This window comes from Pseudophryne corroboree, chromosome 5 (assembly GCF_028390025.1).
Source record: "Pseudophryne corroboree isolate aPseCor3 chromosome 5, aPseCor3.hap2, whole genome shotgun sequence".
NCBI lineage: Eukaryota > Metazoa > Chordata > Amphibia > Anura > Myobatrachidae > Pseudophryne > Pseudophryne corroboree.
This window is the reverse complement of record NC_086448.1, coordinates 73,460,454-73,474,995: the sequence shown is the minus strand read 5'-3', so window position 1 is coordinate 73,474,995 and position 14,542 is coordinate 73,460,454. Positions and strand designations below refer to the sequence as shown.

At 47.8% G+C, this 14,542-nt stretch overlaps 1 protein-coding gene across 1 annotated transcript in view; it reads right to left on the bottom strand.

The window, feature by feature from the left end:
* The window catches only part of LOC134927211 (serum paraoxonase/arylesterase 2-like), a 127,943-nt gene that overhangs the window by 79,835 nt on the left and 33,566 nt on the right, over positions 1-14,542 (bottom strand). The window contains exon 2 of the mRNA XM_063921371.1: positions 9,135-9,205. Coding sequence (XP_063777441.1) covers positions 9,135-9,205 — 71 coding nt within the window. The remainder of the gene's footprint in view (positions 1-9,134; positions 9,206-14,542) is intronic.

Genomic DNA, 14,542 nt, shown 5'->3' with positions numbered 1-14,542 from the left:
TGCGTGAGCTTGGTTACAAGAGGAAGGGATTTACTGGTCAGTGGACTGCTTCCGCTGTCGGCCCAAGTTTTTGAACTTGTCACTGACTTATTATGAATGCGCTGCAGGTGACGTATAAGGGAGGATGTTCCGAGGTGGTTAACGTCCTTACCCCTACTTATTACAGCTTGACAAAGGGAACACACGGCTTGACACCTGTTGTCCGCATTTCTGGTGAAATACTTCCACACCGAAGAGCTGATTTTTTTGGTATTTTCACCAGGCATGTCAACGGCCCTATTCCTCCCACGGACAACAGGTGTCTCCCCGGGTGCCTGACTTAAACAAACCACCTCACCATCAGAATCCTCCTGGTCAATTTCCTCCCCAGCGCCAGCAACACCCATATCCTCCTCATCCTGGTGTACTTCAACACTGACATCTTCAATCTGACTATCAGGAACTGGACTGCGGGTGCTCCTTCCAGCACTTGCAGGGGGCGTGCAAATGGTGGAAGGCGCATGCTCTTCACGTCCAGTGTTGGGAAGGTCAGGCATCGCAACCGACACAATTGGACTCTCCTTGTGGATTTGGGATTTCGAAGAACGCACAGTTCTTTGCGGTGCTACTGCTTTTGCCAGCTTGAGTCTTTTCATTTTTCTAGCGAGAGGCTGAGTGCCTCCATCCTCATGTGAAGCTGAACCACTAGCCATGAACATAGGCCAGGGCCTCAGCCGTTCCTTGCCACTCCGTGTGGTAAATGGCATATTGGCAAGTTTACGCTTCTCCTCCGACAATTTTATTTTAGGTTTTGGAGTCCTTTTTTTACTGATATTTGGTGTTTTGGATTTGACATGCTCTGTACTATGACATTGGGCATCGGCCTTGGCAGACGACGTTGCTGGCATTTCATCGTCTCGGCCATGACTAGTGGCAGCAGCTTCAGCACGAGGTGGAAGTGGATCTTGATCTTTCCCTAATTTTGGAACCTCAACATTTTTGTTCTCCATATTTTAATAGGCACAACTAAAAGGCACCTCAGGTAAACAATGGAGATGGATGGATACTAGTATACAATTATGGACGGACTGCCGAGTGCCGACACAGAGGTAGCTACAGCCGTGGACTACCGTACTGTACTGTGTCTGCTGCTAATATAGACTGGATGATAATGAGATGTAGTAGTAGTAGTATGTATGTATAAAGAAGAAAGAAAAAAAAACCACGGGTAGGTGGTATACAATTATGGACGGACTGCCCAGTGCCGACACAGAGGTAGCTACAGCCATGGACTACCGTACTGTACTGTGTCTGCTGCTAATATAGACTGGTTGATAAAGAGATGTAGTAGTAGTAGTATGTATGTATAAAGAAGAAAAAAAAACCACGGGTAGGTGGTATACAATTATGGACGGACTGCCCAGTGCCGACACAGAGGTAGCTACAGCCGTGGACTACCGTACTGTACTGTGTCTGCTGCTAATATAGACTGGTTGATAAAGAGATGTAGTAGTAGTAGTAGTATGTATGTATAAAGAAGAAAGAAAAAAAAACCACGGGTAGGTGGTATACAATTATGGACGGACTGCCCAGTGCCGACACAGAGGTAGCTACAGCCGTGGACTACCGTACTGTACTGTGTCTGCTGCTAATATAGACTGGTTGATAAAGAGATGTAGTAGTAGTAGTAGTAGTATGTATGTATAAAGAAGAAAGAAAAAAAAACCACGGGTAGGTGGTATACAATTATGGACGGACTGCCCAGTGCCGACACAGAGGTAGCTACAGCCGTGGACTACCGTACTGTACTGTGTCTGCTGCTAATATAGACTGGTTGATAAAGAGATGTAGTAGTAGTAGTATGTATGTATAAAGAAGAAAGAAAAAAAAACCACGGGTAGGTGGTATACAATTATGGACGGACTGCCCAGTGCCGACACAGAGGTAGCTACAGCCGTGGACTACCGTACTGTACTGTGTCTGCTGCTAATATAGACTGGTTGATAAAGAGATGTAGTAGTAGTAGTATGTATGTATAAAGAAGAAAGAAAAAAAAACCACGGGTAGGTGGTATACAATTATGGACGGACTGCCCAGTGCCGACACAGAGGTAGCTACAGCCGTGGACTACCGTACTGTACTGTGTCTGCTGCTAATATAGACTGGTTGATAAAGAGATGTAGTAGTAGTAGTATGTATGTATAAAGAAGAAAGAAAAAAAAACCACGGGTAGGTGGTATACAATTATGGACGGACTGCCCAGTGCCGACACAGAGGTAGCTACAGCCGTGGACTACCGTACTGTACTGTGTCTGCTGCTAATATAGACTGGTTGATAAAGAGATGTAGTAGTAGTAGTATGTATGTATAAAGAAGAAAGAAAAAAAAACCACGGGTAGGTGGTATACAATTATGGACGGACTGCCCAGTGCCGACACAGAGGTAGCTACAGCCGTGAACTACCGTACTGTGTCTGCTGCGACTGGATGATAAATAATGATATAAAAAATATATATATATCACTACTGCAGCCGGACAGGTATATATTATATAATGACGGACCTGCTGGACACTATCTGTCAGCAGAATGAGTTTTTTATAGAATAAAAAAAAAAAACACCACACAAGTGAAGTCACACGACGAGTGTTTAACTTTTTCAGGCAATCACAATATAGTATACTATACTACTAACTATACTGGTGGTCAGTGTGGTCAGGTCACTGGTCAGTCACACTGGCAGTGGCACTCCTGCAGCAAAAGTGTGCACTGTTTAATTTTAATAATAATATGTACTCCTGGCTCCTGCTATAACCTATAACTGGCACTGCAGTGCTCCCCAGTCTCCCCCACAATTATAAGATGTGTGAGCTGAGCAGTCAGATACGAGTGTTTAACTTTTTCAGGCAATCACAATATAGTATACTATACTACTAACTATACTGGTGGTCAGTGTGGTCAGGTCACTGGTCAGTCACACTGGCAGTGGCACTCCTGCAGCAAAAGTGTGCACTGTTTAATTTTAATAATAATATGTACTCCTGGCTCCTGCTATAACCTATAACTGGCACTGCAGTGCTCCCCAGTCTCCCCCACAATTATAAGATGTGTGAGCTGAGCACAGTCAGATATATACATAGATGATGCAGCACACTGGGCTGAGCAGTGCACACAGATATGGTATGTGACTGAGTCACTGTGTATCGTTTTTTTCAGGCAGAGAACGGATATATTAAATAAAACTGCACTGTCTGGTGGTCACTGTGGTCAGTCACTAGTAAACTCTGCACTCTCTACACAGTTCTACAGTACTCCTAATCTCCAGTAAATCAGGTCTATCTCTCTCTCTCTCTCTCTTCTAATCTAAATGGAGAGGACGCCAGCCACGTCCTCTCCCTATCAATCTCAATGCACGTGTGAAAATGGCGGCGACGCGCGGCTCCTTATATAGAATCCGAGTCTCGCGATAGAATCCGAGCCTCGCGAGAATCCGACAGCGTCATGATGACGTTCGGGCGCGCTCGGGTTAACCGAGCAAGGCGGGAAGATCCGAGTCGCTCGGACCCGTGAAAAAAAACATGAAGTTCGTGCGGGTTCGGATTCAGAGAAACCGAACCCGCTCATCTCTAGTGTCGACCATTGCCATGTTGACCTTTCATCCCTGTCGACCTTTCACATGTCGACTTTTGACCCCGTCGACCTAATATATATCTACAATTAGTGGTCGACCTATTGACTGTAGACCTTTTTAGTGTAGTTCTAGGGACTGGATACCATTATTTGGATATACCTGGGCCAAAAATGCACACCATGCATTTTTCCTAGATGGGCAGGAGAGGGTAGAGGGGGTAGGGGGGGGGGGGGGGGGGGGGGGGTAAGGGGAGTGGCAAGATTATTTAGCCCACTTGCATTAAGACCCAACCCAGGCACTAGGGCCAGTCATGGCGCAAGATCAGACTCACAGAGCCAAAGGAATGTTTTTGAAGATGATGCTGAAATTTATATATTCTCTCTGGACATCTCACAGTCTCGGCTCATATTACGGTCTTTCTGGCAATTCATCTTGTATGCCATCTCGGCATCGCAAACTCAGTTTTTCAAACACAATAATTCACTAATAATACTCCCTCCAGCCATCAGAAATTATCTGCCTCATCTCTCTATTTCTATGACCAACACCACAATAAGCCTAATCCTCCAAGCTCACTGACCAGGTGTTAACCTTGACTCAGAACCGTCCTCTGCTCACCACATTCAACTGGTATCTGAATCATACATGCCGACCTTTTAGGGAGACGTGGTGGACATGGTGACACAAACTGCGGCCTGGAGGGGGGATGCGTGAGATTCATACTGGGGCCTGGGGGGAACATGGACACATACACACTGGAGTCTTTGAGGACATGCGTACTTACGGTATATATTGGGGACTGGAGGGGACACGGAGACATACACATTGAAGCCTGGGGACAACATGGCGACACACATTGGGGCCTGGAGGGGTGGGGGTAATATATTGATATTCATAATGGGGCCTGGGGGGACGTGACACATATACTGGGACCTGGGGGGCTCATAGTGATGCACACACTGGGGCCTGGGGGTACCTGGGGACATACACACTGAGGCCTGGATGGGACAAGGTAACATACACTGCGGCCTCGGGGGGGGGGGGGGGGGTGAAACGGTGGCAGTCATACTGGGACCTGGGGGTCATAGTGACACATATACTTGGATGTGGGGGGCAGTGTCGCATGCAGAGTGGGTTTCCGAGTACCTTGAACCCCCCCTCCGGTGAGCCGAATTTTCTATTTTTGAGATGTAGACACAGTTGTCTCCATCTCTGCTAAAAGCCGCGATCACGTACGTGATCGCGACCATGAAGCTGCTGCCCTGCTGCAGCAACAGAGAGCTATTGTATGTACAGTAGCTCTCTTCGTCTTACAGAATGCCCGGCAGGGAGCTGCTGACTGCACATGCTCAGCCGCAGCAGCTCCCTCCGTCCTCACGCTGCTGCCCATCTGCTCCCAGCCCCTGGTGGGGAAAACAGTATTCATACAACGTGTGTATGTATATATTTGTAGTTATGTATGTATGTATGTATGTATGTATGTATGTGTGTGTTTGTGCATGTATGTATGTATGTATGTATGTATGTATGTATGTATGTGTGTTTGTGCTTGTGTATGTATGTATGTATGTGTGTGTGTTAGTGTATATATGTATGAATAAATGTATATACTTATATATATATGTGTGTGTGTGTGTGTGTGTGTGTGTGTGTGTGTGTGTGTGTGTGTGTGTATAGAAACTAAACTGCGTAAAAACAGACAGACATAGAGGTAGGAAGGCCCTGCTCGCAAGCTTACAATCTATAGTATATCATATATATTATATACAAACAAAGAACCCAGCACTCACCAAAGTAAACTCACTTATCCTCAACAATTCTATATATATATATATATATATATATATATATATATATATATATATATAGACCCCCCCCCCACACACACACACACACACACTCCCACTAAATCCTGCCTTTGCCCCTGGGGGGGGGGGGGGGTCATAGTGACACACACACACACACACACACACACACACACACACAGTGGGGGGAGACGGGGACATGTACACATACTGGATCAAGCAGGGCAGAGCAGATGTTGGAGCTCACACAGGAAAGAGATCAGGGTCCTCTCACCTCTGCCTACAGAATGGGGCCTCCTGTCAGTGCTGTTGATTGGGGACACCTCCGTTTGAGCTCCACATCAGTACTGAGCTGTCTTGACTCTCGCCTTTCTGACAGCCCACAGCGCTGGGTAGGGGAGACAGATGATATGCGGGCAGGGCAATCAATCACTGCTGGTGCCCGCCTCCACTTCCCGTAGCCACTCCCGGCTCCTGCTCCCATTGCACGCCCCAACATACAATCACCATGGTGTTAATCCATTTCACTGGGGGATCGGCATTGCAGCACACCTCCCCTCTGCTCCCGCCCACCAGGCTGCAACATGGCCCTCCGCCTCTGTATTTAAAATCATGAGGAAAGTTTGCTGGGTTTAGGGGGATGGTGGAAGCTGGGACAATGGAGGTGAGATGCCCCCACGGTAACCGTTTCAATTGTCTCCGACAGTTCCAAAATATGCATAGGGACCGGGCCAAAATGACATGTTTCCATAGAGACCCTACCCCCTCATCTAGGACAAATGGATTTGCTTAATTCATTTCCCCATTCTGCCCACTTCACTAGTCTGCCCCTGAGGAAGTCTGAGAGGTGACACACAGTTCCATCCTGACAAAACGTGTTGGGTAATATCAGCCATTCTGTATTTTTGTAACGTGGATAATAGGATGTATGTTTCCTTATTTTTTCGTGTTATTTGGATTCTCATTAAAATATACTGTATGAACATTTACACTGCTGGGACTTTGTGTGGAATAATTTTAAAAGAACACAGAGAAGCCATAATTTATAATTTTTTGGTACAGGTTCACTTACAGCTTATTTGTACATTGGGTGTTGTTTACACATTTTATGCATTAGGAGGCGCCCTTGTTTTTGTTTTACTTTTTAGAGGTATTAGAGTTGGTGTACACCTGGGTTTCAGGGGTGGTGGCTACAGTTAGGAATTAGGGGGAGGGTTAGGCTGCAAGAGGGGAGGGTTAGGGTTAGAATGCCGGTAGTGAGGGTTAGAATTTGGGAGAGGGTAAGGAGAAGGGTTACCATACTTACTAAAATGTGTCTGGATTTTGACCATCGGGATGCCACTGTCAGTATTCTGGGATCCCGTACCCAACCGCTTAGTACATCTGGCCCTTTATCTCTCTCCACTTGTTCACTCTCCAAGCATCGATAAATCTCCCATTTCTGCAGCTGGGTACACTGGGTTCCACAGGGAATAACATCGGGGTGTAAAGTTGGATCTTGATCTGAGGCACCAACAGGCTAAAAGCTTTGACTGTTATACAGATGCACAACGCCGCCTCCTCTATAACCCCGCCTCTGTGCACAGGAGCTCAGTTTGTAAGTTGGTGCCTGCAGAGCAGGCAGCGAACAGGGAGGGCTGCGCCAGGCAGCCCTGAAAAGGGTGATAAGGAAGTTCAAGCAAGAAGGAGGAATACTAGTTCTAATCGCTCCAGCGTGGCCCAGGCGGCATTGGTTGTCAGACCTGCAAGGTTTCTCGATAGAGCATCCTCTTCTACTTCCACAGCGCCCAGACCTCCTCGTTCAGGGCCCGTGTGTCTACCAGGATTTGGCCCGGCTGGCTTTGACGGCATGGCTCTTGAAGCTTCCGTACTGAGGGCCAAAGGATTTTCTGAGGCGGTCGTTCAAACTATGTTTAAGGCCCGTAAACCGGCATCTGCTTGGATTTATCATAGGGTCTGGAATTCTTATTTCGCCTGGTGTGCGACTAACCATTATGACGCATATAAGTTCAGTACTGCCAAGTTTTTGGCTTTCCTGCAACAGGGCCTGGACTTAGGCCTTCATCTGGCCTCCCTCAAGGTTCATATTTCTTCCTTGTCGATATGGTTTCAGAGAAAAATTCTGACTCTGCCTGATGTCCATACATTTACTCAGGGTGTTTTACGGATTCAACCTCCCAATTCCCGCCTGTGGCTCCTTGGGATTTGTCGGTTGATCTGGACGTCTTACAAGAGTCTCCGTTTGAACCTCTTGAGTCTGTGGACCTTAAGTGGCTTTCTCTTAATGTCTTGTTCTTGCTGGCTATTGCCTCTGCTAGACAGGTTTTAGACTTGGGTGCCTTGTCCTGTAGGTCTCTCTTTATGATTTTTCACCGTGACTGGGTGGTTCTTAGAACTCGTCCTGGTTATTTGCCTAAGGTGTTGTCGTCTTTCCACCTTAACCAGGAAATTGTGGTTCCAGCATTTACCTCTCCAGGTTTATCCTCCAAAGAGCGGTCTTTGGATGTGGTACAGGCTCTCCGTATTTATGAGAAGAGAAAATCTTCTCTTAGGAGATCTGATTCCCTCTTTGATCTTTTTGGTTTTCACAAACGTGGCTGGCCTGCTAATAAGCAGACCTTGGCCAGATGGATTAGAATGGTGATTGCACAAGCTTATGTACAGGCTGGTCTTCCAGCTCCTGCTACCATCAAAGCCCATTCTCCTCGGTCTGTTGGACCTTCTTGGGCGGCCCGACCCTTAAACAATTGTGCAAGGTGGTTACGTGGCCCTCAGTGAACATGTTCATAAGGTTCCATGCCTTAGATACTTCCGCCTCCCAGGATGCGTCCTTTGGACGCCGGGTTCTTATGCCCTCTAATGTGCATCCCCTCCCATGAGGAACTGCTTTAGGACATCCCCGATGTTATTCCCTGTGGAACCTCAGTGTACCCCGCTGCAGAAAAGGAGATTTATGGTAAGAACTTACCTTTGTTAAATCTCTTTCTGCGGGGTACACTGAGTTCCACAGGGTGCCCACCCTGATGCACTTAGCTTCTTGGGGTTTGTATGGCATTAGCCGCTGGTACCCTCTCCTGTCGCGAGAATGTGGTATATGTGGCTACTAACGGTTGTCGTCTCTTTTACCTGCTACTGCATTGGACTGGTTAACAAAACTGAGCTCCTGTGCACGGAGGCAGGGTTATAGAGGAGGCGGCGTTGTGCATCTTGGGTATAGTCAAAGCTTTCAGCCTGTTGGTGCCTCGGATCAAGATCTAACTCTACACCCCGATGTTATTCCCTGTGGAACCCAGTTTACTTCGCAGAAAGAGATTCAACAAAGGTAATTCTTACCATAAATCTCCTTATTTGAGGAAACCAAGGAACCCGGAGGAAACTGACCAGGGAAAACATACAAACTCCACCCAATGGAACTGAGCCCCTGACCCCATAGCTGCGACACAGCAATGCTAAACAGAGCAGGGTAGATCTCTCTGCTTGTGTCTATACCTGTGGGTAGAGTTACTAAAATGACAAGTGGTGGTGTTGTCCATAGGAACCAATCAGATACATCATCGCATTTTTAAAAGCTTTAGTAAATCTACTCCCCTCCCCCACCCCCAGTATTTTATTTACTACTGTTTTTTCTGAAAGTGTAATGAAAATACTGGCGCTATATAATATAAAATAAAATGAATACATAAATGTCAAAAAGGTCATATGATCTCAGATACATACATACCTATTCCTTTCAAGTACTGACAGTTAGGAAGGTCTACAGGTTCTATCTCTCTAAAGAAGTTGAATCGACGACTGCAAAAGGAAGATAAGAAAAAGGTGATATGCAGGGGATGCGGTCAATTTACCTACAATCAAAATCCCAAAGTTTAAAATACCGACAACCATTGACCGATGGTCAAAACACTGACAAGGTCAAAATACCAACATGGTCAAAATACCGACATTTAAAATACCGATAAAGTAAAAATACCGACATTTAAAACGTTGACCGGTCAAAACGTCGACATGAGTTTTCACGATTTTTTTCATTGAAACCGACGTGTTAATACTTTACCATTCCAGTGGACCTGGAGGGGGAATATAAGCACCGTGCCCGAAGCATGGCGAGTGCAGCGAGCCATGCGAGGGGACGCGGTACACTTATACGGTGTCCATGTCGACATACACCCCCCAAAAAATAATGAAAAACTTGTGCCAACTTTTTGACCTGTCGGAATTTTAAATGTTGGTATTTTGACCTTCTCGGTATTTTAAATGTCGGTATTTTGACCTTGTCGGGATTTTGACCATTGGTCAATGGTTGTTGGTATTTTGACCGTACAGTTTACCAGAAAATAAATTCCACTGCTTGAACAAAATTAGCAAGGGTGCTGGGGTGTGATATGGTTTGGCGGTGGTCAGAAGACCGACCACGGCATCCCAATGGAGAGAATCCCAACAGGGGCTAGGTAATTATACTAACCCTCCCCCAATACACCCCTAACCCTCCCTTCTTGCAGCCTAACCCTAACTTAACACCCCACCCCCCTCAGCCTAACCCTAATGGGCCCTACACACTGTGCGACCCACCGCCGAGCTGCCCAACGTCCGATACGGCAGTCAGGCGACCCGGTGGCGGGCGGGAGGTGATGGGGGGAGTGAAGTTTCTTCACTCCCCCCGTCACCTAGCTCCATAGCAGTGCATGCAAATATGGACGAGATCATCCATATTGGCCTGCATGCACAAGCAACGGGGCACCAACGATGAACGAGCGCGGGGCGGCGCATCGTTCATCGTTGCTGCTTCCACATTGAAAGATATGAACGGTATCTCGTTCATTAATGAACGAGATTGTTCATATCTTTCAGCAATATCGGCCAGTGTGTAGGGCCCTTAACTCTCACAGTGGTGCTTACACCTAACCCCCTCCTCCCTACAGCCTAAACCTAACTCTCCCTGGGGGTGACTAAACCTAAGCTCCTCCCCTTCTCACTCCCTGCAGCCTAAACCTAACTCTCCCTAGGGGTGACTAAACCTATCCTCCTCCCCCCTCCCTCCCTGCAACCTAAACCTAACCCCCCCCCCCCTCCCGGACTAAACCTAACAGTGAACCGCATACATCGCCAGTTTGTGCCTTACTAAGTACGCCTAAACCTAGCCATATCACCCCACTTTTGGCCAAGAGAGTCTTACCTGGCAGTTATGCCTATGTGCCTGCAAAGTCTATTCTCCATCGCAAAAGATAAGTGATACAGAACATTATAACTGGTAGTATATCTTGGTGAAATACAACACATCTGTCTATATTCTAGGCATGCACACACGCTAGTAAGTATAGATTGACACATCCACACTTTCTGTGAAGATAGCACTTCTATGCGGTAACCGTGTGGCGATCTTGCATTCGCATAGAACTGTTCTATCTCCGGAGAGTCTTATGGTAGTGGAAGCTATTTTCTATACTCATTCATGGCATGCAGAAGTTAATTGGATGTCTATTTCAGATGGATGTTTTCCACCGAGCGTGGATATTCAGCATTACAATATGGAAGTGAGCACAGCTGGTGCGCCAACTCAGCCCAGTAATGTGGGGGACTAAAACTGACGAATGACTAAATAATTAGTTTTGATTTGCCATGAGGAGTTTTAGATCGATTGTAAAGTCTGCCACAGTCTAGATCAATGGAATAGTCCAGTGGTTCTCAAACTCTGTCCTCAGGACCCCACACGGTTCATGTTTTCCATGTCACCCGGCAGGTGCACTGTGTATCACCAACTGCAAAACATGGACCGTGTGGGGTCCTGAGGACAGAGTTTAAGAACCTGTGGAATAGTCCAGTGTTTATGGCAGAGGAAAAAGTGCTCACAGGCACACTATTATACAGTAGGAGCGCGCGGTGGGCCTCTCTCTGTCTGGGCCTTATAATGCAGCAGATGCAGGTTTTAGTAGGGATGGCCATTAATCATCGAAAGCGAATAACCACTGATGGTTGAAAAATCAGAGAACTTTCCCCAGGCATTTCAATGTCCCCTTTATTCCGGTTGTGGTTACAGCATATGTGATAAATATAGAAACCACATTGGACTCTGGTAATGTGTAAAAAGCATGCCGAGTCTCCTTCCTCTTTCTCTCCCACCCACCAACTAAGAAAAAAAGAAAGAAAAAAACAATCAGGCCCAGATAGCCTATACTGGTTTTTGCTAAAACCAGGTAAAACAGGAAGAGCAGTAAGTGTGAGGTGTCCGCTGTTCAGGGAAATCCAGATAAAATTACCACTTCTTAAGAAAATGTTACTTTAATAATAATGAAACGCAGGTAATCTTTATCGCTAGTCATGCTACTATTACTGGGCACATCGCTGGCCATGTAACTACTCCTGGGCACATCCCTGGCCATGCTACTATTACTGGGCACATCCCTGGCCATGTAACTACTCCTGGGCACATCGATGGCCATGTAACTACTCCTGGGCACATCGATGGCCATGTAACTACTCCTGGGCACATCCCTGGCCATGTAACTACTCCTGGGCACATCCCTGGCCATGTAACTACTCCTGGGCACATCGATGGCCATGTAACTACTCCTGGGCACATCGATGGCCATGTAACTACTCCTGGGCACATCGCTGGCCATGTAACTACTCCTGGGCACATCGATGGCCATGCTACTACTACTGGACACACGGCTGGCCATGTAACTACTCCTGGGCACATCGCTGGCCATGCTACTACTACTGGGCACATCGCTGGCCATGCTACTACTACTGGGCACATCGATGGCCATGTAACTACTCCTGGGCACATCGATGGCCATGTAACTACTCCTGGGCACATCGATGGCCATGTAACTACTCCTGGGCACATCGCTGGCCATGCTACTACTACTGGACACACGGCTGGCCATGTAACTACTACTACTGGGCATATCGCTTGTCCATGCAACTACTACTGGACATAATACTGGCCATGCTACTACTACTGTGCACATCGCTGGTCATGCTACTACTACTGGGCACATCGCTGGTCATGCTACTACTACTGGGCACATCGCTGGTCATGCTACTACTACTGGGCACATCGCTGGTCATGCTACTACTACTGGGCACATCGCTGGCCATGCTACTACTACTGGACACACGGCTGGCCATGTAACTACTACTACTGGGCATATCGCTTGTCCATGCAACTACTACTGGACATAATACTGGCCATGCTACTACTACTGTGCACATCGCTGGTCATGCTACTACTACTGGGCACAACGCTGGTCATGCTACTACTACTGAGCACATCGCTGGTCATGCTACTACTACTGGACACATCGCTGGCCGTGTAACTACTCCTGGGCACATCGCTGGCCATGTAACTACTCCTGGGCACATCGCTGGCCATGTAACTACTGCTGGGCACATCCCTGGCCATGTAACTACTCCTGGGCACATCGATGGCCATGCTACTACTACTGGACACACGGCTGGCCATGTAACTACTCCTGGGCACATCGCTGGCCATGCTACTACTACTGGGCACATCGCTGGCCATGCTACTACTACTGGGCACATCGATGGCCATGTAACTACTCCTGGGCACATCGATGGCCATGTAACTACTCCTGGGCACATCGATGGCCATGTAACTACTCCTGGGCACATCGCTGGCCATGCTACTACTACTGGACACACGGCTGGCCATGTAACTACTACTACTGGGCATATCGCTTGTCCATGCAACTACTACTGGACATAATACTGGCCATGCTACTACTACTGTGCACATCGCTGGTCATGCTACTACTACTGGGCACATCGCTGGTCATGCTACTACTACTGGGCACATCGCTGGTCATGCTACTACTACTGGGCACATCGCTGGTCATGCTACTACTACTGGGCACATCGCTGGTCATGCTACTACTACTGGGCACATCGCTGGCCATGCTACTACTACTGTGCACATCGCTGGTCATGCTACTACTACTGGGCACATCGCTGGCCATGCTACTACTACTGGGCACATCGCTGGTCATGCTACTACTACTGGGCACATCGCTGGCCATGCTACTACTACTGGACACACGGCTGGCCATGTAACTACTACTACTGGGCATATCGCTTGTCCATGCAACTACTACTGGACATAATACTGGCCATGCTACTACTACTGTGCACATCGCTGGTCATGCTACTACTACTGGGCACAACGCTGGTCATGCTACTACTACTGAGCACATCGCTGGTCATGCTACTACTACTGGACACATCGCTGGCCGTGTAACTACTCCTGGGCACATCGCTGGCCATGTAACTACTCCTGGGCACATCGCTGGCCATGTAACTACTGCTGGGCACATCCCTGGCCATGTAACTACTCCTGGGCACATCGATGGCCATGCTACTACTACTGGACACACGGCTGGCCATGTAACTACTCCTGGGCACATCGCTGGCCATGCTACTACTACTGGGCACATCGCTGGCCATGCTACTACTACTGGGCACATCGATGGCCATGTAACTACTCCTGGGCACATCGATGGCCATGTAACTACTCCTGGGCACATCGATGGCCATGTAACTACTCCTGGGCACATCGCTGGCCATGCTACTACTACTGGACACACGGCTGGCCATGTAACTACTACTACTGGGCATATCGCTTGTCCATGCAACTACTACTGGACATAATACTGGCCATGCTACTACTACTGAGCACATCGCTGGTCATGCTACTACTACTACTGGACACATCGCTGGCCATGTAACTACTCCTGGGCACATCGCTGGCCATGTAACTACTCCTGGGCACATCGCTGGCCATGTAACTACTGCTGGGCACATCCCTGGCCATGTAACTACTCCTGGGCACATCGATGGCCATGCTACTACTACTGGACACACGGCTGGCCATGTAACTACTCCTGGGCACATCGCTGGCCATGTAACTACTCCTGGGCACATCGCTGGCCATGCTACTACTACTGGGCACATCGCTGGCCATGCTACTACTACTGGGCACATCGATGGCCATGTAACTACTCCTGGGCACATCGATGGCCATGTAACTACTCCTGGGCACATCGCTGGCCATGCTACTACTACTGGACACACGGCTGGCCATGTAACTACTACTACTGGGCATATCGCTTG